Source organism: Toxorhynchites rutilus, chromosome 3 (genome assembly GCF_029784135.1).
Source record: "Toxorhynchites rutilus septentrionalis strain SRP chromosome 3, ASM2978413v1, whole genome shotgun sequence".
Taxonomy (NCBI): domain Eukaryota; kingdom Metazoa; phylum Arthropoda; class Insecta; order Diptera; family Culicidae; genus Toxorhynchites; species Toxorhynchites rutilus.
The window spans coordinates 29,623,019-29,648,558 of record NC_073746.1 but is presented as its reverse complement, the minus strand read 5'-3'; the positions used below and the strand labels follow the sequence as shown (position 1 = coordinate 29,648,558).

Here is a 25,540-nt window from a genome sequence, read left to right as displayed (position 1 = left end):
ATTGATAATAAGAAAAATGTTTTATGAGTGTTCTAGAGTTTTTTATTTCAAATCAAATGCAATAAAACTTATTACATTTTTTGACATGAAATTAATTTTTAATTCATCTGATCTTATACTGTGTACATGACTTTTACCCTATGTTTACTACCTCGAAAAAACATCCTGTGCCAAATATTAGCTCAATCGAACTTAAGGGAGAGTGGCGAAAAGCGGTCAAAGTTTGAGTTTTTTGAAAATCGAAAAACCACCCAAGGGAGTAAAGGAAATCGGGGTTTTCGAAAAAAAAAGTTTGATGTAAAATGTCTTAAATTTGCATGAAACGTCGAGATCTAGTTTCATCTTGAAAAAAAAACTTTTGTCAAAAATCGACAGTCTGGGACATTTTTCGGAGTACGAGACAAAACGTATGGTTCTAGGTGCCAATAAAAATAATTATCTCGATTTTTCATTCGGAACTTGTTGCGAAATGTTGATTTGCACGTCATATACCCTATGCAAAATACTGACTCATTCGAACTTCATTTATTAGTGTGGCAGACGTTAAAGTTTGAGTTTCTTGAAAATCGAAAACCGGAAATCGAAGTTTTGAAAAAAAATTTTTGATGCCAAATGTCTTAAAATTGCATGACACATCGAGACTTACCGTTATCTCAAAAAAAAAAATTAGGATACAGTTAAATAAGTAAAATCGACAACCAGGAATGACGTTTGCTCCACCATGACATTTCAGATAGCCGTGCAAGATAGCTGGTGCGTGATAATCCAAACAATTAGAATTCGAATCTCATCGGAGCAAATTTCCATCACCACCACTCAATTTGGACATTTATATTCCGCACACCCACTAATAGCCAAATGAATAGTTTTTATTTCTACAAGCATAAATACTCTCATAACCAGAAAGGGCGAATATTTTCCGACATTTTTTTTCTATGACTGTAATAATTAGCTATCCTGATTTTTTCCAGATTTTTATTTTCATTCTTCCCGATTTTTGAAAATTATAGCTGGCAATCGTGCTTTCCCATGTTCTGGACAATCCATGGAAACGCATAGTGTTTGATAAGAATTTCGAAATAAAACAACGATATAATGCTTCGCAGCCCTGCAGCGCAATGGAATGTTAATGGAATGTTAATGTTAATTTGATTTTATCTTTCTTTCTTGGGATTTGCTCGATGGCGACAGCAAATGGCAGTATATTTATTTTTTATTATTTCCCTCCTCTTGTTGTGAAGAGCGACGCAATTCTTAAATCTCGATCACGATGGAAGGAAGGCTTTCAAGGGGCACATGCGGAAAATCGAATAACGGAAGAACAGAAGAGAATAATGGTCGGTGTATAGGAATCGTGTGACAAAAGGATTTGGCCAAGCCGAGATTGCAAATTGGAGCGAGCGCGTGGTGGTGTGGGAGGGGGGGAGGCTTGCAAAAGCCGCTTCCAGGTTATCCTTGTTTCGGTGTGATTTGAGGGTGTGGCTTCTAGGGGGGAAATGGGGAAGTGGTGATCTGTGTCAGCAAAAACATATCTGGAAGCTGGGCTAGAACTGGGAAGGAGAGCGGTGAAAGCAAATGGTGACTTACCTATTTTGGGGCCGAGATCCTTCGTTTTCGCCTGGTTCGTGCGACGAGCCATTTGACCCGAGCCTGGCATTCCCATGCCTCCCGGTTGTCCTGTAGACGATTCGCGGATGTGCGTTTTTTTTTTAAAGCAGAGTGATGGCAGTGGTTGGCGTGATTGTTGATTTGATTTTTTTATTTGTTGTGAATGTATTTAGCGACAGAGAAGTGAACGAGTGATGAATGGCAGTTCGTTGGCATAGAGTTCGTGATGGAGGTGAAACGAGAGAAAAAAGAAAAGAGTAGAATGGCCTTTTATTCCAAGCAAAGCAAAACTGTGATTCAACGGTGGAGGTTAATTACTGGATTTCGGTTCTGCCAACAGATGACCGATATTGGGATAAATTGGCTCGAGTTTTGCTTTATTGTGAGCTATGAAACGGGTTGAGGCTTACCTGCCACTCTTGGGGCCCGCAGCTGTTCGACAGGCAGCACTCGTCTGCGCTTTTTGGGCAGCTTAGCTCTCGCCTGCGTGTGCGAGTAGTACATGGCAAAGTTGCTCACGATGACCGGCACCGGAAGGGCAATCGTCAGCACGCCAGCCAATGCACACAACGCTCCCACGAACATCCCGATGTAGGTTTTTGGTGCCATGTCACCGTAGCCCACAGTGGTCATCGTGACCAGGGCCCACCACAGCCCCAAGGGGATGCTGTTGAAGTCGTTGTGCGGATTTGCCTGGATCCGTTCCGCATAGTACACTAAGCTGGCGAATATGACTATACCTAACACGAGAAAAAACACGAGCAACGTTAGCTCCTTGGCCGAGGCGCGAAATGTCTGGATCAGGATTTTCAGCCCGGACGAGTGCCGTGTCAGTTTGAACAGTCGCATGATGCGAATGATGGAGAAGAACTCCAGGATGTCGGCGTTTTCGAGATGTGAGGCGAACTTCTGCAGCACCAAATCCACGTAGAAGCTGAGTGTTGCGATGTAGTCGATAATATTTACAGATGAAGTGATAAACTCGCACTTGTGCGGCGATGAAATGAACCGAACCTGAAGGAAAAAGGGTTTAAAAGCTCGTTCAAGACAAAAAACATCCCCACTCACCATAATTTCTAGCGTGAACCAAGCATTACACACACATTCGATGTAGAAAAAGGCAACGTGCGCATTGGTGTGACTTTTGTCCAGCACCCAGGATGTACTTCCGTTCGCCGTTCGGACCGTCACGTTCCGTATCACCGGCACGCGCATATCCGGATGGGTTTTCAGACAGAACGACAGGATCGACACGCAGATGAAGAACACCGATATCACCCCAATTATCTGCAATTGAAGGGGCCAATCAAAACAAATTTATTAGTCGACGAATTTCAAGCCAACTCAATTGGCCAGCGGCAGCAACATCTGAGATTGCAGTGAGATTGTTGAGGGTGTACAGACTTTTGAGCAACTTTGCATACTTGAAATTCTCGAAAAAGAATTACTACCTTTTGAAAAAAGTTTGAAAAAAGTCAAAGTTTTTTTTCTTGAATTTTTACAAAAAAATACAACTCAAAAACTATATTACCTATAGAATTTTGGTCAGAGGATGAAATGTAGGAAATTATTTAAATTTATATAAAAAGGCAAAAAAATTAAAAAAACTTACGCTGAAAAAAATATTTTAAAAATCAAAATGAATTTTTCGCAAAAACATTTTTTTATGTAAATTCTTAAAAAAAACTGTATGATTAGCCCTTAGAATTTCGAGCATGTCACCCATGTATCGAAAGATGGGCACTTTCAAAGGGAAAACGTTTTTCTAACAACAACTTTTTCATGTTTTCATTGGAAAAATCACAACTAATCCTAATTTTGTTCAAAATAGAATAGCGACAAAGTTTTAGATCTTATTAAAATATGAACTTTTGTCGAAGACATTAGCTTTCTATCTTTTATAGTTTCTGGGAAATATGTCATGTATGTATGGAAACTTCTGAAAAAATAATGTTTTACTCGTATCATTTCTGTATGTAAATTGTCGCGTTTGACATGTTTCTAAAATGTTTGCACAACATCAACCGCGATAATTTACACATAAAATGTTTCGAATTAAACGTTACTAGTAATTTGTTGAAAAAAACATACAAAATTCGTTGTCAGGACAACCATTTCCTTGTAGCAGTGTCCTTTTTCCGATTTATAGACGACTTGTTGGTAATTGTATGGACCATTCATTTTTTTTAAATTTAAAAAAAACCTATATTTTTAAAGACAATCAATTTTATTTTCCAAAATTTTTTTTCTTCAATGAATTTGAAAAAAAATTGATATTTTCTGTTGAAAACATACATCATAACGTAAACATAAAGATATGTTTCACTCTTTACATAACATTTTGTATGTGTTATAGTTTTTGAGTGAGAAATTTCTTAAAATTTTGAGATTTTTTTCACCTTTTTTTGTCGAAAACTCTTAACTCAAAAACAAACAAAACACAAAATGTTGAATGTTGAATAAATGAAATGTAGGTAAATATTTAATTGTTCTTTAAAAAACTTCAAATAAATTTAGTAAAAAAGAAATTTCATGGAACCAAATTATTTTGGGCTATTCGTATATTTTTTCAGAATAAAAAACATATTTTTGAAAGAAAAAATAAGTTTGATTTCCAAAATATTGCTTTCCTTCAATGAAATAAAAAAAAAAGTTTGATAATTTTTTAACGAAAACATAGATAATCATAACATAAACATAAAAATATGTTTTAACCTTTAACTAAAACTTTGTCGGCGTTATAGTTTTTGCGTGAGATTATTTTTGAATTTTTGAGATATATTCAACTCTCTTTTCGGAAAATCTTAACCTGATAACAAACCTACAAAATGTTGAAAAATAAATGATATGTAGATAAATATTTAAGTTTTAAATAAAAAACTTCAAATAATTAAAAAAAAAATCAATAAAACAAAATTTATTTGGGCTTTAAGGATTAAAAAGGATTAAAAAATATATTTTTGAAAAACAAATTAATTTTAATTTCCAAAATATTTTTTTCGTCAATGAAATTAAAAATAAAGTTTTATATTTTTTAATGGGAACATAGATAATCATCACGTAAACATAAAAATATGTTTCATTCTTTAACTATAACTTTGTAGGTGTTATAGATTTTGAGTGAGATTTTTTTCCATTTTTTTTGAAAAAAATTATTTTGAAAATAAAAATAATTTTTTTCTCAAAACCATGATTTTGAAAAGTACTGTACAAAAAAATTAAATGAATTAAAATTGTTAAATAAATTAAACAAAAGAAATTTCATTGATACAAAATTATTTTGAAAATTAAAACTAATGTTCTCAGAAACAATAATGAATAAAATATAAAAATGATTAAAATGTTGGTTATTTTTCAGTTTTCATTCGAAAATACGAAATAAATTTAAAAAAATTAAATGAAGAGAAAATATTTTCAAAATTAATTTTTTTTTCTCAAAACCATGTCTTCATAAAAATTATGAATAAAAATGAAAATGAGTGAAATGTAGGTAACTATTTAAATTTTCATTGAAATAACATCGACTAAATTTAAAAAAAGGAATTTCATTGAAACAATTTTTTTTTAAATTGATATTATTGATTCTTATTGAGAGAAAAACCATGGTTTTGAAAAATTCTGAACTAAAATGAAAATGAACGAAATGTAGATTTTTATTTGCGTCTTCATTTAAAAATATCTATTGAATTTGAAGAAAGGAATTCAATTGAATAAAAAAAAAAAAGATTTGGAGATCAATTTTTTTTTCTCATGACCATGTTTTCTTAAAAACATAACCATGTTTTTTTTTAAAAACGGAACTAAAATAATAATGAATGAACTGTGGATAATAATTTAATTTACATTTAAGTTTTCATTGAAAAATATTAAATTAAAATCAAAAATAATTTAATGTTTTTCTAAAAATTCTGAACAAAAATGAAAGTGAATGAAATGTAACTAATTATTGAAGTATTCAATAAAAAATATCGAATAAATAAAAAAAAACATTGAAACAACATTATTTTGAAAATTAAAACCATGTCTTAAAAAAAATTCTGAACAAAAATGAAAATGAATAAAATGTAGGTAATTATTTAAATTTTCATTGAAAAATTGAAATGAATTAAAAAAATAAATTTACTTGAAACTATATTTTGAATGTTAATACTATGTTCTGAACAACGATGAAAATGAATGAAAAGTAATTGTTTAAGTTTTCATTAAAAAATATCAAATACATTTAAAAAAATAAATTTCATTGAAACAAAATTATTTTGAAAATTGAAATTATTTTTCCTAAAAACCATGTTTCTTAAAAATTCTGAACAAAAATTAAAAGGAATGAAATGTAGGTATTTATTTGAGATTTCATAAAAAAATATCAGATACATTGAAAAATAGAAATTTTATCGAAACAAAGTTATTTTGAAATTTGAAATTATTTTTTCTCAAAGCATATGTTTAAAATTTTTTTATTGTACGTAATTATTTAATGTACGTAACTATTTATTAATATCGAATAAATTTTCAAAAAATTCGCCGGACCAAAATTATATTGATTTTTTTTTCAAAACCATGTTTTTTTTAAATTCTGAACAAAAATGAAAATTATTGAAAAAGTTATCGTTAAAAAATATAAAATAAACTAAAAAAACTCATGGGAACAAACAGTTTTGAAAATTTAAATTATTATTTTTTTTTGTTTTATTAAATTCTGAACAAAAATGAAAATGAATTAAATGTAGGTAATTATTAAAGTTTCCATTAAAAATATTAATTAAACTAAGAAAAGGAATCATTTTTTCTCAAAACCATGTTTTTCAAATTTAAAAAAAAAATTAATGAAATGAAGCTAATTATTTGATTTTTTTTTGAGTTGAGTCTTCTTTAAAAAATATCAAATAAATTCAAAAAAAGAGACTTCATTCGAAACTCATTATTTTAAAAACTAAAATTATGTTTTCTCAAAACCATTTTTTTTTTAAATTGTGAACAAAAATGAAAACGAATGAAATGTAGGTAAATATTTAAGTTTTCATGAAAAAATAAATTTAAAAAAAATAAATTTAATTGAAACATAATTATTTTGAAAATAAAAATGACTTTTTTTTTATCAATATCATGATTTTATAAAATTCTGAACAGAAATGGAAATGAATGAAATGTGGGTTATCATTTGAGTTCTTATTGAAAAATATGAAACAAGTTAGAAAATAATTAATTGGAACAAAATTAATCATGTTTTTTTTTAAATTCTAAACCATTTTTTTTCAAAATTGCGTACAAAAATTATATGAATGACCCATACAATTTTCAATAAGTCACCCATATATTGAAAAAAGGGCACTGCTATAGGGAAAGATTTTTTTCTAACAACAGATGTTTTATATTTTCTTTTGCAAATTACTGCTAATGTTTCACTCGTAACATTTTTATTATTTAAATTATCGTTATTAACATGTTCTGATTTTTTTTACTTTTTAGAAACGTGTCAAGAATATTTCAAACGCGAGAATTTTTACACATAAATGTTACGAGCCAAACATTATTATTGTTAGGAGTCTTTATACAAACATGTCACATATTCCAGAAACTATAAAAGATAAAAAGTTGAAGTCCTCGACAAAAGTTTATATTTTTATAAGATCTGAAACTTCGTCGAATACATTATATCGCTATCTCGACTTTAAAAAAATAAGATTAGTTGTAATTTTTTTAAAAAACATGTAAAAACTGTTGTTAGAAAAACTTGTTCCTTTTGAAAGTGCCCATCTTCCAATGTATGGACGACTTGTTGAATTTTTTTAGAGTTTTAAAAAAATAAGTTTTCTTAGAAAAAATAATTGAAATTTAATAATATTTTTTTTACGTAGGACTACGTCTAACCGGAAGATATAGGGGGTGAAATGGAAATCTAGGCACTGAACAAGTAGGAAAAAATGCAAGATTTGGAACGCTTATAACTCGAGCATTTCTCAATAGATCGCAATGGTTTTGGCATCAATTGATAGGAAATATATCTACGCATCTATCATAATGAATAACATTTCATTTTTCTTGAGATAAATAATTGAATAATTGTGAAATATCAAGCATTGTCCAAATGCACTATGTGCCAATTTTTGATTGGTCCATTTTGTGCTCCTCAAATCGTACCGACCAAAACGGGCAACCAGAGCAGCAGCGAAATATAATGAAGCACGATTGGAAAGGAAAAAGAAAAAAATGAACGAAACATTGGTCGCAGTCTCACACATGCGTAATTCTCAAGCCAGCCAGTCAGCTTAAAAATCCCCGCTCCGCTGCCGTAACGATCATTCTCATCCAAACCGTACACCACATCGGTTCGCATCAAAACACTTCAACAAACCAACCCAAGCAGCCATGTCTGGACATGGTAAAGGAGGAAAAGTGAAGGGAAAGGCAAAATCCCGCTCGAACCGTGTTGATCTGGAGTTCCCCGCAAGGGTAGCTAGGCCGAGCGCGTTAGTACCAGTGCACCAGTCCACCTAGCCGGCGTTAAATAGTTTCGGCCGTCGAAGTGATCGAGTTGGCTGGTAAAGCTGCTCGCGACGATAAGAAAACCCGCATTCAGAACAGAACACATTCGGTTCGGTGGACATCAAGACAACAACAGGCAGTTGCAGCGAGTGGCAAACACAATCGCAAAACGGCAGCTGTTAGTAGAAGAAAAAAGTTTGTTCTTTGGTGGCAAATCCAGAATAAGGCGGCATCGAGGGCGTTCGAAATGGTTTTTTTTCAAAACCACGAGTACTAAGTTTTCTAAAATTCCATAAAACACGCCGCTTATCAGGGCCATTAAAACTTTCAAAAAAGAGTTTACGAAATACAGTTCAATGCTTTCTAAAATAATATCCAAAATAATAATAAAACACAAATTGATTTTTTCATAATTTGTTTGCCAGTATATGATGAGTATGTGAATTTGGCAGTTGTTCTGAGCTTATTTATGGTTGGGGACTTTCCCGATTATTCAATATTCATTAATTTTTAAATTGCTTCTAGATTGAAAGTACAGTAATTTACATTTAGCTCGACATTCAGCTAATTGGACGGACCTGTAATGCGACATATTTAGTTGGACATTTTTGTAATCATAAAGTTCGAGGTCCAAATTATGACCCCACATCGAAAGTCGACACTGTACCACTGTCATCGCAAATGTTCAATTACAGGTTAAAATCGCCTCCAATGCGACACTGAGTGGTGTTTCGGCACGTCGCATTAAATATAATTTACTGTACAACATGTCACAAGCTGGATGGGAAGAAATTTTCCAACTGTGAAAGCTGTGGCGAGTGGCAAACGCAATCGCTAAACAGGAAGGTTTAGCCGAACAAGATGGATATCGAGTGATAACAAAACAATAAACTCTTTAGATTAATGATAATTTTGTGATACCGAAAAGGACCCTTTTTAGCCTGCATGTGAATCCAACGAGCGAACAAATCGTAATGAATGTATTTTTTTGCCATCGCTGCCTTTTCTTCTTCTTCTTTTTGGCTTTAAGAGGGTTTAAACTTTTCAGTTCATTCGCCTCTATCGCTGCCTTTTAACGCTCTTTCGTTCGTCTCGTTGGACTCGCCCCTTTGGCTTAGTCTGCTGATTTGTCTCTATCCTGTGAGTGTGTACCGCTAGAGTACAAAAGGCGCGGATCCGCTGAAAAATATATCATTCTCTTTCAAACCGTAAATCAGTGTGGTTGTGTGGCATCGTTTCACATCACATCGCATCAACGGATTGGTGCCGGAGCACCAGTATACCTGATAGCGGTTACAGAGTTTCGACCGCCGGAGTGCTCGAGTTGGCTTGCAAAGCTGCTCACAGCAATAAAAAAAAACCCGCAAAACCGAACAGAACAGAGCACATTCGGTTCGGTGGCAACAACTAGTTTCAGCGAGTGGCAAACGCAATCGCAAAACGGAAGCAGGTAGAAGAAGGAAAAAGTTTGTTTATACAGACTGCTTTGGTGGCAAAACCAGCCACCGTAAAACACGGCGCTTTTCAGGGCCATTAAACCTTTCAAAGAAGAGTTATTGAAAGTTTTTCACAATACCAATGCATTCTAAAGAGACATAATATGACATATAATATAAACTGATTTATTTTGTTTATCTTGTTCTTGAACTTATTGGTGGTTGGGTCTTTTAAATTGATCATTCAGTTTTCACAAACCCATGCATGGTTTCCGAATTAAAAATGGCTTCAAATTACAACACATTGTATGCAGGATGGCATTAACGAATTTTCTCGGTAGCAAGAACTGCTTTCTTTGGTTGATAACTGATGTTGAAAAATGAATGACGTTACATCTGCATTGTATAGAAAAATAACTAAGGAGCAACATGATGAGCTATGTATTTCCTTATTCTTCTTTCTTTGTTTTTAAGAGGCTTTGAACTTTGCAGTTCATTCGCCTCTATGTATTTCCTGCTGCTCTGTTCTTATTTTAAAGGGCTTTAATCCGAAGGTCATTCGTCCATGTATTTACTGTTGGTTTTTCAGAACGCTTATAGCTCGTTTATTTCTCGACAGATCGTAGAGTTCGTCTCCAAAACCTCAGTTCTTTTTCATTTTTATTTACTTTGTTTGCGGAAACTACAAATCTTACAATTCATTCGTCTCCGAAACACGGAAACAGTTTAAGGTACGGTAATGTGCTCAATAGTGAAATATATGATAGTGAATGAGCTGATGACCACCTATGCATCCCCTATCACAGCCATCATTTTGATTGTACGATATGTGCATACGTCGAAAGATGCCCGGCGTTGAACATTTAATAAGTACAAAGCCTTCGGAAAAAAATCAAGAATTAACTATAAGACAGCGAGAAAAAATTGAGAAAGTTTGTAAAAAAACGCAAAAACACAACACCAAAGGTTCTTTTCAGAACCCCCAACATGTTCATGAAGAGTAAACAATAAACTAATCCATTTTTCAGGTAGATAGGTAGGTATTCACGTAGCAGAAGAAAATAAAACAATATATTTAAAATATATATTTAGCAAAAGCTGTCCCCTTTGTATAGTCCTACGTCGCTCCGGTTATGTCCCCGACATTACCCACCCGTCTTTTTAATGTAATTTTTTAAACTTTGTTTAATTTTTTTTTATTAAAAATTTTTTTCTCCTAAATTACAACAATCAACCGGAATTTAGAAGGTATTCTATTTTTTGAGTTATACATGTTTGTAAATAATAAGAAAAAAAAGCACTAGCCCTTTTCAAAAACTAGTCTAAATCTTTTTTGAAGGTTTCAAGTATGCAAAGTTGCTTGAAAGACCAATACCTTTACAACCACGACGTTTCGCTGCTATCTGAGATGGTGCTGCCAACTCCCAAAACGAGTTGGCATGAAATTAGTCAGTCATCAGCCCATGCTCGGTACTTCCTGTCCGGCATGACAACAACAACTCACCTTGGCAGCATACGAGCTGTACGGTTCGTCAAACAGTGCCCAGATCTGGGGCTTCATGTGCTGCCACCAGGAAACCGTTCCCTTGCAGTAATCATCCTCGTAGCCAAACTTCCGGGCCAACTCTTCCTCTGTGGGCTTCTCGGTGTCCAGATCCAACCGCTCGAGAACCGCCAGCGTTTCCTGGGTGTCCCGATGCTGAAACAGAGCCAGAGAGAGACAATTCATTAATTTTGATCGGACAAATTCCCAACATTTCACGCATCGCAACCACCCTGAGGGAGAAAATGTACGCATCGTTAGCCGCTGTGGTATCGATTTGAAACAAAGTCACACATACACATCATTGCTGTGTATGTGTGTATGTGTGTTCATGCTGTAAATGTTTCATCTGCCCATGTGCTGAAATATCACGACAAACAGTGGCGGAAGCCATCGCTGCTGTCCGTTATTTTGGGACCAGACAGAGGTCATAAATTTCCAGCCGGTATTCCCACTGCAATCACATGCTTCATAAATCATTACCATACCCTCCGTCCTGAACTATCATCGTTCGAACCACCCAACGGTGTGTTGGATGTAGACCGTCAAACAAATAGGTTCTTGCCCTATGCTTGAATCATTGTATCTTTTCAACACACCGTCTCAAAGGTGAAAAAATACATCCCATCACTTTGGCCGTTTTTCGCCGTTTAGACCATGATTGGAATGTCCTTTCCGATTGTACGACACGAGAAAGCTTGAACCCTTTACATTACTATGTGTTACTATCTGTGTGTGTATAGGCCAAACCGTTCCTTGTTTGCGCATAGATCGATTATCGGTGGCAGAAGCGACCGCCGGGGAAGAGATAACGAATGAAACCAATCCACCTTCTGGCCAACGTTCGATGAATTGTGCGATGCTTCGATACCCGCTTCCGGGGGAAAAATAAAACACTAAGCGCCACCAAGCAGCAGCTGTCGGTCGGTCTGATTGAGGCCAGCCGTCCAAAAGGTCCACATTCCCAAATCGGACGCGGAGGAAGAAGGCGTCGGGGCGGAATGAAGCATTTTGGTACGATTCCAGAGCAGTTTTGATTACATAAATAATAAACGAGCAGAGGAGCATGTTATCCTTCGAAGGAAGCGCGCCGGGCTGCAGGGTTCGGAGCTCGTGGGGGAATATTATTCATGACTTGGGTGGAACATGTGTCACCGATTACAGTGGCTGGCTAATATCGAACGGAATTTGATTGATCTATGCCAAAATGACTATCGATACTAGAAGGATAGTTTTTGACAAATGTTTCTGTCGTTAATTATTGGTACGAGCTTTAATGAATTTCAACTCGAGAAACTGGTTGGAAAATGCCGTATAGATGAAATATTGCTGGAATCCATCTTTTACCAATCGAGTTTATTCACCTAAACCAAATATTGCGAGCTCTTCCGTTTATCATTTATCACAAATAATTTTCATTTATTTTATTTCTCAGATCGACGAAACATTCATGCTTTGATCAAATCATAATGATGATGTCCGTGATGATGTCCAATATTTTGCTTGAAACACGAACGAAAAAAAAAATATTTAAAAAGTTAAACAGTTTGACGATTGAAATGGGTATGTTTTTTCGATTGCACTTTCCTCTCTGACGCAACGAGCAATCGTTTTGCCTATATTCGGGCGTTAGTTCACAACGTTAATCGATGCGTATCATGAATTATTCTCCATTTGCCGAAAATAGACATTTATCAGTTGTTGTATTGTATATTGTTTAATCTATTCGTGCTCATGTAATGCTGGTCCAGGATATCATGATATCGAGCATTTTGTTTGGTAATGTAAAATATGCAATAAAAGAATTTAACTAGCTGCTGATTTAGAGGTTCGAAAGGGTACACTCACGCATATCAGATTATGATAGTTTGAGGAGTCGCGATCTGAAAATATGTATGTCTTCTATAGAAGTTCGCTTTACTTCCTCAAATTCCCCATTCTCTTTTCCCTTTCCTATACGTGAGTAGAACTTTACACCCAATGCAAGTTGGGGGAACTTTGTTCCCCAATCGAAATGTGTTCCCAAACCCAGGTGCCTTACACTACATGGCGTTTGTACAAATTCTTTACTCCAGGAAATATGCAAATATGACTTCAATTGAATTCGAAAATTGTTTCATCCAATCAATTAATCAATACAAACAAACAAATTACTAAGCCAACAATAGTACCACTTCAACCTTGCGGTTATATCATAGATATGATCCACTCATTTTTTTTACATTGAGCTACCGAGCTTTTCATTAAAGTGCTATTATAATACTATTCAATGCTACGGTTCGATGCTTTTTAGAGTAATATCAGAAAGAAGAAAACAACCAATAGATTCTTTATTATTTGTGTCCTGGGGAAGAGTTTGTCATAATCTAGGAGTATTTTTGGGCTTATTAGTGATTGGTGACATTCCGATCGATCATTAAATTTTCACGAATTCGTGCATTGTTTCCAGTTTTAAAGTGGCGTCACTGTACACCACATTGCAAGCCGGATGGGAAGAAGAAATATTCATAAAGTGAGAGCTGTGTTCATTGATAGAAAACTTAAGTGAAAATTCGTTCCATTGCGATTGCTTCAGTTGCCGTCACACAATTGATTTCGGATTTTCTGTTGCATATCTGCGAACCCCTAGTCTTCTTTTTTGACGTAGGATTACGTCTTTCGGGAACATCTTCTTCTTCTTCAATGGCACTAATGTTCCTAGAGGAACTTCGCCGTCTCAACGTAGTATTACTTGCGTCATTTTTATTAGTACTTAGTTGAGATTTCTATGCCAAATAACACGCCTTGAATGTATTCTGAGTGGCAAGCTCTAGAATACGCGTGATCACAGTGCAAGTCGGAGGAAATTTCTTTGACGAAAAATTCCCCCGACCAGAACGGGAATCGAACCCGAACACCCGGCATGTTAGTTATGACGCTAACCACTCGGCCACGGGAGCACAAACATATTGGGGTACAAATTGAAAATCGAAAATCGAGCGCATCGTGAAAATTGTCCAATTTCAAATGCTTATTGCTCAGTTATTTCGCGATGGATTGATGCAATTTTTTGCGTCAATCAATTTCGGCACTGCATAACAATTTTTTACATTGAATAAAATAATATATGTCATGGAACTAACTATCGAACAATTGAAAAATCTCAACCCATATCCCAACGGAAATACCTACTTCTGATTGGTCGAAATTGACGACACATGCGGCGGGTCCCTAACAGAGACATCAAAACCAAGCTGCCTGGTGGAAATCGGCATTGCAGATACATGAAAGTAGGGGGAGTTTTTTTTCCCACCGACATGTATTCCCTAACAGAGATTTCAAATCCTAGGTGTCTGGGGGAAATCAGCATGTAAATACCCTCGATAGTTTAACTAACGACGCGCACAAATGGATAGTGTTCATTGTAACTAGCGTGGGCATTGCTGATTGCATACGTGCTGGCGAATAAGTTGGGAGCGATGAACGAGTGTTTTTCCGTTCCAATAACAATCTTTTGATGGGTTGATTGAAGAATGATGTTTCAATGAACTGAATAGAACTTATGCTTGATAGAATATAAATAAAATTTAAATTTGGAACTTTTATGTTGGTTGCTTCGTAAAACTTTTAGCACAACTGTAAGTGTAAAATTGTGTATGGTAGCTATTGTGTTAAAATTACTTGAAATTTGAAACGATTTTTTGACGTGGGACTACGTCTAACCGGAATATATGGAGGGTAAAATGAAAACCTAAACACAGAACATGCAGGAAAAAATGAAAGATTTCGAATGCTTATAGCTCGAACATTTCGTACTGGATAGGAGAGATGTTTGCATCACTTGATAGGGAATATTTCTACGCATCTATCGCAACTAACAAAATGTTGTTTTTCATTAGATAAACAATTGAATAACTGTAAAATATTAGGCGTTATCTAAACGCCCTAACTGCATCGTTTTGATTGGCCCGATTTACGGTTTCCCTAACACAGCCATCAAAACCAAGCAGCCTTGGGGAAATCGGCATTGCAAATACATGAAAGTAGGGGGACTTTTGTTCTCATCGAAAAATGTTCCCTAACACAGACTTTAAAACCAAGCAGCGAAATCGGCATTGCAAGCACACGAAAGAGCCTAGAGGCGAGTGAACTGAAAAGTTTAAACCCTCTTAAAGCCAAAAAGAAGAAAAAGAACACACGAAAGTAGGGGGAGCTTTTGTTCCCACCGAAATGTGTTCCCTAATAGAGATTTCTAAACCAAGGTGCCTGGAGAAATCGGTATTTCAAATTCATGCAAGTCGGGGGTATTTTTGTTCCGACTGGAATGTGTTTCCCTAACACAGACTTCAAAACCGAGGTTTCTGGGGAAATCGGCTCTGCAAATAAATGCAAACTGCAAGTACTTTTGTCCTCGCTTGCCTTTGTGCAGAGTGGAATATGTCTGTCCTAACATGATCTTCTAAACTTAGGAACCTGGGAAAATCGTGCAGCCACTAGAAGCGAATGAACTTCCCAGTTTCAAGCAAATTCGAGATTCGAGAAGTATGTACACTTTTGGGATGTAAACTTCAGAGGGAAATGTAAAATAAAATAATCGTTTGATAATTTTTTTTTTGTCTTTATTGCAAAGATTTTCAGCCTTAGGCTGGTTCATCAAACGTTTGATAATTCTTCCGTACATATATTTTGTTCTAGTCATCATACCAAACGTAAAAGGTCCGTCATTAAATTTACTTGTAACGAAGAACAATCAATCACAATAAATGAATTGACTTTACACGGCATTTGTTCATTTTTTTCACTCACAGAGCAAATATATTGAACTCAATTGAATTTGGAAACTATTTCATTCAATCAAGAATTTAATCAATACAAACGAATGATTGCTCAGCTAAGGTAGTTCCACGTGAACCTTGCGGTTATATCATAGATATAACCCACTAATTATTTTTCTCCCAAGGAAAGTTCATGCGACGAGCAAAATTGGAAAAATGAAGGAATATTCGAGAAAGTGATTTCACATATGCTCTACATATCGTATTGGGTGCTGTTAGCATAATTGAAATTCGCATTGAGGCATGCAGCATCGTGTTCCGTTGGGTTTCAAACGAAAAAGAAATTGGTTGAATAAACACTCAGAAAATAAAAAATTATGAATGAAATTACTTTTCCATTTCAAATATATTTTCTCTATACTATAGTAAAACTTTTTTTTCGGGTGAAAAAAATTGTGTTCGATAATGATAATTATCTTATATAGCTTTGATGAGCTTTTTTTCTTTATTTCATCCATACATAACACAGGAGCCATCTCGTCCAGGACCACAGAGGGCGGCTTTGGTACGTTATACGCACCATCTAATGACTAATCACCATCCTTCTATCATTATCACTCGGTTATGGACACTGGTGAAGTGAACAAACAATACCTAACAACCAGACAAAACGGACCCAAATCATTATTGAAGAGTTTAACAATGTAATTCTTCAAACATATCCAAAATCAGCATGCAGCAGATAGCCTAACGGAATCCTACGTCAACTATGCGGTCGTGTCTTGGACACAACCCTCCTGTGACTTTTTTTTTAGTAATTTTTGAAAGGCTTACGTTTAAAGCCAGCCCATTGAGACGAACTATACCGTCATTTAAAATTTTCTTGTTTCTAGTTTCATTTCTGCAATGTCTTTCCTCTATTTTTTGTGAATGCGTATAAGTATAACAGAATAAAACAAGACTTTTTCTTTGTCGCAAAAAATAGATCCGTTTTCCGAAAAATCATTTTTTTTACCTTTTTCCAAAAATGACTTTTTTTTAACAATTCACATCTTTTGAACCATACGTAGAGACTTGAACCAATTTCGATTATTCCTTTTATATTTTATAAATTAATTATTATTAATTATTATATTAATTAATATCTATATAAATAAAAATGTAAGGCAAAATCTGTTGGTAAGCGGAAAACCCGAAGCAGGGATGGTCCGATTGTAGCCTCCTGTATTTTGTTGTATTCGTCTCTTCCCGTAGATCAATATAGTGGAGCGAAAAATCGGAAAATTTTCGGAAAATCCTGAAGGAATGTCGGAAAATTCGGAAAATTGAATTCCCACATGTTCGAAAATTACATCATAATAAGCGTTGTTAGCCCATTCGATGTTTGCGCTATCGAAATTGATCTTTGTTCGTAAGTGGAAATGGATTTTCAGGCAAAATAACACTTTTCCATATCTTATATCTATATAAATAAAAATGGAAAGCCAAATCTGTTCGTAAGCGGAAAACCCGAAGAAGGAATGACCCGATTTTAGTCTTCTTTATTTTGTTGTATTTTTCTCTTCCCGTAGATCAATATAGTGGAGAGCAAAATCGGAAAATGTTTGGAAAACTCTGAAGGAATGTCGGAAAATTTGAAAAAATTAATTCCCATATGACCGAAAATTACATCATGATGAGCGTTGTTAGGCCATTCGATATTTGCGCTAGCGAAGTTGATCTTTGTTCGAAAGTGGAAATGGATTTTAAAGCAAAACAACGCATTCCTATATCTTCTATACATCTACGTATATAAATAAAAATGGTAAAAATGGAAGGCCAAAAAACCACTATTCACGCGTTTCCAGAAGGTTTTCCGATGAAGGGTTACCGTCTCTGTGACAGTACCCTTTTCCACAAACTGGAGTAACTGCACTTTCTTTTCAATTTGAATAGGGGTCAGTTGAGGCCCTATTTTATCGGTTCACGTAAAGTGACAATACCACAGCACAATTTTATTAGACACACAAAAGGTTTATTTTACTTAAACAATGCTTTCTTCTATTCTACTATTCTTAAAACTATACAACAATTACATTTAAAGTTGGCCGATTTTCGGTGACCGACTAATACTAACGTCGCTCACGTGCGCTATTTATTAATGAGCGCGTAGAGAGAGAGAATCAAATACCGCTTTACAATTTTTCATTTACGCTCATTCCGTTAACCTTCAGGTGCGGTATACACAGGCGGGGATATAGCATAGCTATCGCCGTCGCAATGTTAGCCGAGGTCTAACCCAACTTGAATAACCTAGCTAACTTCCTATTAAGATCCTACTTTTTAATATCAGTGTTGCTTCTAGCTCATTCTGAGTCTTCTCTGTTTAAAACTTGTGTAAACAGGTCCCTTTTGAGCAAGGATGGAAAACAACCCACATTCCGTTTTGCCTGCCAAGATCGGGTCGATGAAATGTCAACAATCGACCTCAAATGCTGCCACCTTGCAATCGAGTTATCGACCTTTCATATGCATTCATCGACCAACTTGACGCCACTTTTTCGCCAACATGTGCAAGGCGTCGACCTGCTTGCAGCGCTGCTTCCAGCACTGCTTGCTGCTTGTTTGTATTGGTTTGTTATTAAAATGAAATGAAATATTAAAAGGAAAATACATAATCAATTTTAGTCATTTTATTACTCGAAAAAATACGTATTACAAAACAATATGTGTTTGTGATATACAAATAACCACAATACAGCGAAATTTTTAAATCCGGGGTTTCCGGATTGATGATTCGAGTCCAGCTGAGCTCGTTGATAAATACCTCCTGCGTTGATAGTTTTTATTTCCTTGATACACATTTGTGCCTGAGGATTCGATTCTGCTGTTGCCGCTGTTGTTGCTGTCCCCGGCATGGGTTTGGAGGATACTGCTGATTGGAATTGCAGATGTTGTTGGCTCCTGTGACAACGGTGAAAATCTGCACTGTTGTTCTTGTTGTTTGGCGACTGGTAATGGGGGAAATCATCTTCCGGCTAGTTTCTATTGATGGCTATAGAAAAGCCAGATGTTTTCATATCACAGTCTGAAAGAAAATGAAATAATTAATGAAAGAAAAAGCGATAACAGTTTCCTTACTCACCAGTTATATGGTCCATTTGTTTTTGTTTGAGATGACAGTTTAGCGGACTACCAGTGATACCATTTGGTTTTTTAATTATTCCGTATTTTCGACCAATGAACTATACACTCTTAGGAAAAATTGGTATATATGACGATTTTTGGGTAAATATTACCAATGATTAGTTGATTTTTGCGATATGAATTAAGTGCGCTACACATACAACATCACCGTCATCGTCCCGTCAAATATTCTCTAGGACTTATTCTGCCGACGTCACAATTTCCGGTGATGATGTATGTGAATGTTACCATACGATTTCCATGGGAGAATATTTGACATTTCATTCCTTCACGTTGACTTCACAGTGACGGGAGGTTGTATGTGCAGCGCACTTTATTCGTACATATTAGGCGATAACACTAGTAAACAAATGTAAAACCAGCCAGTATAACAGTAATTTTTGAACTATTGTATGCAATTTTAGTCATTTGTTGAACTATCTAAATGCGGTATAAACCACATTACAATGCACATTAACTCGAGGCATGGCCATTGCAGCGTCCAACATCTGATCCTGCATCGATTGAGTTTGATTCTCGGCTACAAATACAGAATGGTTACTACAAACAGCTACGATAGACTACATCAAAGAGCCAGTTCTATGCCCCTTTTCAAAATTGAGTTGAAGCGCAGCGTCAGTAGAAACGGAACCTTCGTTTTGACGATTTCGAAAACATCCAATTGATCGAACCACCGATCACAATCGTCGGAAAATAGTTTATGAAGTTGCCCTTGACCAAATCCAACAATATAGCGGTGGAATTAGAGCTCAACTAGGCTCGTTTTAGTGTCTCGAATTACCCAGATTCCTCATTATTGAAGTAATGTCTTCACTTTCTCCCGCAACAGATGAGCATGGATCATTATTTGGCTGTCCAATATGTAGCAATGTTGATTAAAGAACATAAATTGAATTAATTTTCAAGAACGTCACTCACCTGTCTGGGTAAGTTCAACCTTTTTCTGTGGAGAAACAATATCGAAAAGTAGTTCCGCTCAACTCAATTATCAGCTAGACAATTAGGTTAATAATGTTCTGTTTACATTTCTTTCACGGTTTCCAGCAATGACAATCGTCAAAGTTACCGATACCGCTTAGTAAAATGTACCAATCATTGGCAGGGATGTATATTGCATCTAACATTGTTTTTACATACAGTTGATTAAAATTAACAGAAATTATGTACATTCTACTAATGTTTGCCTCACCAAAGATTTGACATATTTTAGTAATCTGTTTTCTGGGTGTAGGCAAGACGGAAAAGTCACAGCATTTCGGCCAATGTTAGGTCGATATTTTGTTCGTCGACTGGATTGTGGGAAGGGAGTATGATGAGATTTACGATTAATCGCAAACTGCACAGATCGTAATCTGTGCAAACTGCGACTAACTATTAATTCAAATAATCAAAAACATAAATTAGCGCAAATATGTCAACATGTGTTTTTTGTGTAAGCACATAAATATTTACTCATAACATTTTAGGATTGTGGAACTCTACATAATTTGTATGCAGATAGACTATCCACAATTTGTGGGGGGAATACTCATACAACTCAAATAGGTAATGATTATCTGCTATCACAAAGCTGAGAAATTTTTTGACGTTTTGTTTTACTACTGATTCATTAAAAAAAAAGCTTTATTTTAAAATGTTTTCTTATCCTGAGACTGGCTCACCATATTGCACTGCTACTAAAACCGTAGGCTAACCTCAAGGATATTTGTTTATCCATTCTCGGCGAATAATCAATAGAGTGCCGTGTTAGAAACATCAGAACAATGGCAAAAACAACATCACGATCATAAGGTGTTGGTTCGGTTATTCCAGACGACATTGGAATATATTCCATCTGATCATGTTTGGGAAGGTTAACGACCTTCAAAGGATACATTTATCTTTTTTTTTTTCATTAAATTGATGTTCATGACTTCCAGTCGGACGTTTATCCGCTCTGATAATAATTGTGTGGTCCTCACAAAGCATATATTCCAATGCCGTCAGTTCACTGAAATTCTTCGCATACCGTTTGATGATAAGGTAGGATGTTGATAATCATTTTCAGCGATACCGATTGTTCCAATAGTATTTATTCGACAATATGGAGATTTAATACCTGAAATTAACTAGACTCAACCAAACAAATCAGCGGACAAAGCAGTATGTACACTCGAGAGATGCAACAAGTTTGAAGGGATATAAAAAAAACATTAGTCGTTCGATAAATCTACTGCCACATATGTCGGAAGTCCACGATATATGAATAACATACGTCCATAATTAAATTATATGGAGAGAAATGTGAATGTTCAGAATTATTGGTATCTAAAAAACGATTTTGGGCGGGATGAGATTCGCCCAAATCTTCTGGTAATAAAATTAATCAATTGCATCCATTACCCGTCTGCTGTTCATCGGGCGGGAGACGACAGCAAAATAAAATCAACACGAGACTGAGTCAGCCACTCACTGCGGACAATGCAATAGAGAATTAAAAATCCCTCGATGAGTGTCGTAAGATTTCAGTTGATCGTCTCTTGTACACTTTACGATCAAAAACTCATCATCCGCTCTATGGAATGGGATTAATCGTTTGTGGCTTGCACTCACGATAAAACTTGAGTAGTAGAAGTAATGCTTCGAGAGTGCAAGCAGTGGAGATTCCGCTTTCATATTTCTTTTTTGAGATCTTGGTAGCTCACCGTTCCAAGCATTCTCTCTGTGTTCATATGAAGAATAAAAGAGCATCGCCTGCTGGGGGTGATTTAAAAACATCCGACTAGAGGGATATACTTATGCATTGACCGTTGAATGTGATTTTTTATCATCCATGCGTTTGAGCCATCTTCATTTTGTTGTATTTTTTGTATTCTGCCCATAGAACAATGATATGATGAGAAAAAGTTGAGAAATTCGTTCGAAAGAATTCATACCAAAACAATAATTTTGGGCGGGACGAAGGATTTTTTACCGATTTGTCATTTGAATATTCGGGAACTGGGAAAGTATTTTGATACTCAGATAACTTTTGTATATTTTGTATTTATAATTTTCTTTGTTAAATTTGAAATTTTTAAATGTCGTGTAAATTTTTCATTTCTTTAGAGAGAAGTCATGGGCTCGTTTACACAGAAATCTCTGATGATCAGAACTTAATGTAAAAATAATCAATTTTGGTTATTAGATGATAGCAACATGATTTTTTGGTTGAGACCGAGAAGATATTTAATTCGAATTAAAAATTTTCGCTTTAAAATTTTCCATACGACATCGTATTGTAGAAAATTTTTTCAAGAAAGAAGGGCAATGAGATATCTCGAATTAAAATTCAATTGATCTCATTCCATGTCAATTTATTTATATTACATCCAACGCTGAGCGAGCGCCCGTTCACTTCCTCAACATTAATTTGAATTTGATTAATGGCATCATTTGTAATCAGCGCGCGTTTTGTCGAAACTCTGACTGAAGGTGACGAAAAACGTTTCATCATTCAGCTAACTGCGAATCTACCAAGTGTAACTCGAATCTGGCAGTAGATGAATGAATGAATAAATGAACGGATGAGATGGTTGGGTATAGATTTACCGGGCAGTCACAGAGAGATACGCGAAATGAAAACATCATCCGCCGAAAATGCGGACGTCTCTTTGTTTTGGACTGAAGCTGAAACATTAAAAACAGCTGTTGAAAGCCTGAAGCGGGAGAGAAAGCGGGGGGTTCCGAAACTGATTGACAGTAGCCTTTTAGATTTATTCTTTAACGGGCAGATCACACACACTCTCTACCGTTGAGCTGGCCGAAATCAGAGCAAAAGCGTACACACGATTGTTTATTTTAGTAAATGGAAATGGTTCCGAAGTTTGATTTATTTTGGTACTCAAATCGCTGATGTCGAAACGTGGATTTTGGCATAGGTAGAAGGAAAACGTTCGCTTGGTTCCGAAGTGAGTGAGCATTTTTGCTAGTGGATCTGATCCACTGACAACAAAGAGACTACCGCTCGAGGTGAAGTGAACTGCAGACGACTGAAGAGAGGGGAGTTTAACAAAACCACAAACCATCCTTTTGATGCTCTGACTTGTGAATATTTCATTCCCATTGATGGCTACTAGTCTGGGTGGTATTCTTTGCCGTTCCGTAATGGCTGACTCTATCGTTTGCTTCGCTTCATCATATATTTAGATTCTAATCCAGATAATATTTATCAACCAATCAGTATTCATTCTCGAAACCACAGAGAACGATGAAGGTAGAGACCATTTGTTGCATCGCTCATTGCCATAAACCTTCATTCCCTGGATGCAAATGGAAGTAGATACACTAATTCCATCCTCTGAGAATATATCATGATCGCTGTGGGGCCTGGAGCCTGACTCCTCTGTTTGCCACAGGTCAGCATCTGCTGGTAAATCATCACCCCCTAGGTCAGACACCACAGATGCATTCATTAGTGCCACCATATTCTTCGTGAGTGCTATTTGCCAAGATTACATTGAAACTTATGTCGGTGCTTAGTTCCAGTCCCAATAAACAATGTTTCACGACTGACTTCAACCACACGCACCCTGGAAAGTTGTCCAGCTGTTGGAGACTGGTTCTGTTATCATCATTCAGTCACTGGCTCCTCTTGGTCCTCTCAGTCCAGCTCGGCAAAATACGAGAGAGTGAATTCATTATTAAATACGATCCATAGCAAGGGGCGGTGGGAGTGATGATGCCGCGGAAGCTCTATTCCTCCTGCGCTAGAATGCAGCAGCATACCACACTGCTGCAGCAAATGCAGCTGCAGGAGCATCAGCACAAGCTGACACAGCAGAATACTCCAGCCCCGGCTCCAACCGCTCTCGTTTAACTATGCGTTTTTGTAACGATATTGCTGTATGTTTACATGTTTTATGCATGGATGCTGCACCGCAGGGAAATTAGAACACACAGTGTATATTCTCAAGCTATGCAAGCGTGGAAACTCCGCCGGCAAACCGGGTTCCATAACACTGTTCCGCAAGTGAATATTTTGGATTAGGCAGCTCCAACATCAAACTTTGTTACTCTGGAGAGTTTTGGTGGAAGCTTTGAAGTTTGGAAGTAGTTAAGTAGGATCTTTGAACGTGCTGTGCAGGATGCTTTGATAGGTACAAATAATGAGCACATGTTCCAGAACTATTTGAGTTACTCGGATGAGCAAATACACTGAGTAAGCGAACGAAGTCAGAACTTATCATTTTAGTATTTATCTTTCAAAATACCATAACCGTAACCGCAATTTATTTATAGCAACGAATGCACATACAGGGAAACTTCGATATAACGTCACTCGATATAACGTACACATTTCCAAAGTGTAAAGGAAAAAAAAATACAATTTTTTTTCCTGATAGAACAATGAATTATCTGTATTGTGATGCTAAAACAAGTTTTGTACCTTCAATCAATCCCGAAATACAGCTGGTTTAGTGAATCCGGATTCTAAATGAATCAAGCTACAATCAACAGTACGAAGGGAAACATCATGAGAAAGGCTGGCTTCGTCTTCTGATTGAAGTTGTTCATTAACTTTACTAAAACAGCAACACAATGATGTATTATAGACTACGTTTGTGAGTACTTTATTATGCTTCGATATAACGTACAATTCGATATAACGTACAATTTTGAAAGTAAAATGTACGTTATATCGAAGTTTACCTGTATATAGTAGAGATGGGCAAAACGGTTCATTTCAGTGAGCGGCTCAGAGCCGTGCGCTCAATGAAAAGAGCCGGCTCATTTGAGCGGCTCGGCGGCTCTTTTGAAGAAGCAGTTTATTCGGGTATGGGACGTAAAAAATTAAGCTTGAAACAATAATTAGTGCAGAGAATAGAAAAAATAATATTTCACAGAAGGTTTTCTCATATATATTTCTATTAAAAAAATCTTCATTAAACATTTTGATTTATGAACATTATTTTTTCAATGTTTCCTGACGTAAGTCTACTACGTCTTTCACTACAAACTTGTCCTGCTTTCGAAAAAATTCGCTCACATGGTACTGAAGTCGCCGGAATACATAATATTTTCAAAGCAATTTCGTAGAGCCGCGGATAGATAGATTTCCTTTCCTCCCACCAAAGCAAAGGGTCGCTTGTTCTCAGCAAATGTGGCTCCACTAAATATTTATCTAACTCAGCTATTGCAGCAGCTTCTGGATCATGTGGAGCTTGAAGATTGCCAACCAATGCATCAAACTCCTCCCATACAGATGACCGCGCTTCATCACCAACGATTGGTGCTGGTTCCGCAGGCGTGTATTCTATGGATGTCATTTTTAGCGTCCTTATCAACGACTGATGTGCATAGTTATACTCTCTGTTATCCCCAAAACGTTTCTGGTTGAAGCAAGAATCTAGCAGTATTGATTGGGCTACCAATTCGTCTGACTCAAGATCTGCAAATCGTTTTACCAGCTCCGAAATCAATTCATTACACAGCTTTTTTATAATCACGGGAACTGATTTCTCTTGCTCCATATAATGTTGAACATGACGAATCATCAGTCAGGAGAGCAA

The 25,540-nt window shown here is 35.9% G+C and overlaps 1 protein-coding gene across 10 annotated transcripts in view; it reads right to left on the bottom strand.

Annotated features, from left to right (window-relative positions):
- The window catches only part of LOC129779830 (potassium voltage-gated channel protein Shaw-like), a 268,655-nt gene that overhangs the window by 60,097 nt on the left and 183,018 nt on the right, over window positions 1-25,540 (bottom strand). For 9 of the 10 annotated variants that reach the window (XR_008743781.1, XM_055787554.1, XM_055787546.1 and 6 more), the window contains 4 exons: window positions 11,032-11,226; window positions 2,677-2,895; window positions 2,019-2,622; window positions 1,588-1,677 (listed from right to left, as the gene is read on the bottom strand). Coding sequence is in view for 9 of the 10 variants with exons in the window: in XM_055787554.1 (XP_055643529.1) it covers window positions 1,588-1,677; window positions 2,019-2,622; window positions 2,677-2,895; window positions 11,032-11,226 (1,108 nt within the window). In the remaining variant the exon portion in view is untranslated. The remainder of the gene's footprint in view (window positions 1-1,587; window positions 1,678-2,018; window positions 2,623-2,676; window positions 2,896-11,031; window positions 11,227-25,540) is intronic. The other variant, XM_055787555.1, reaches the window with a different exon arrangement.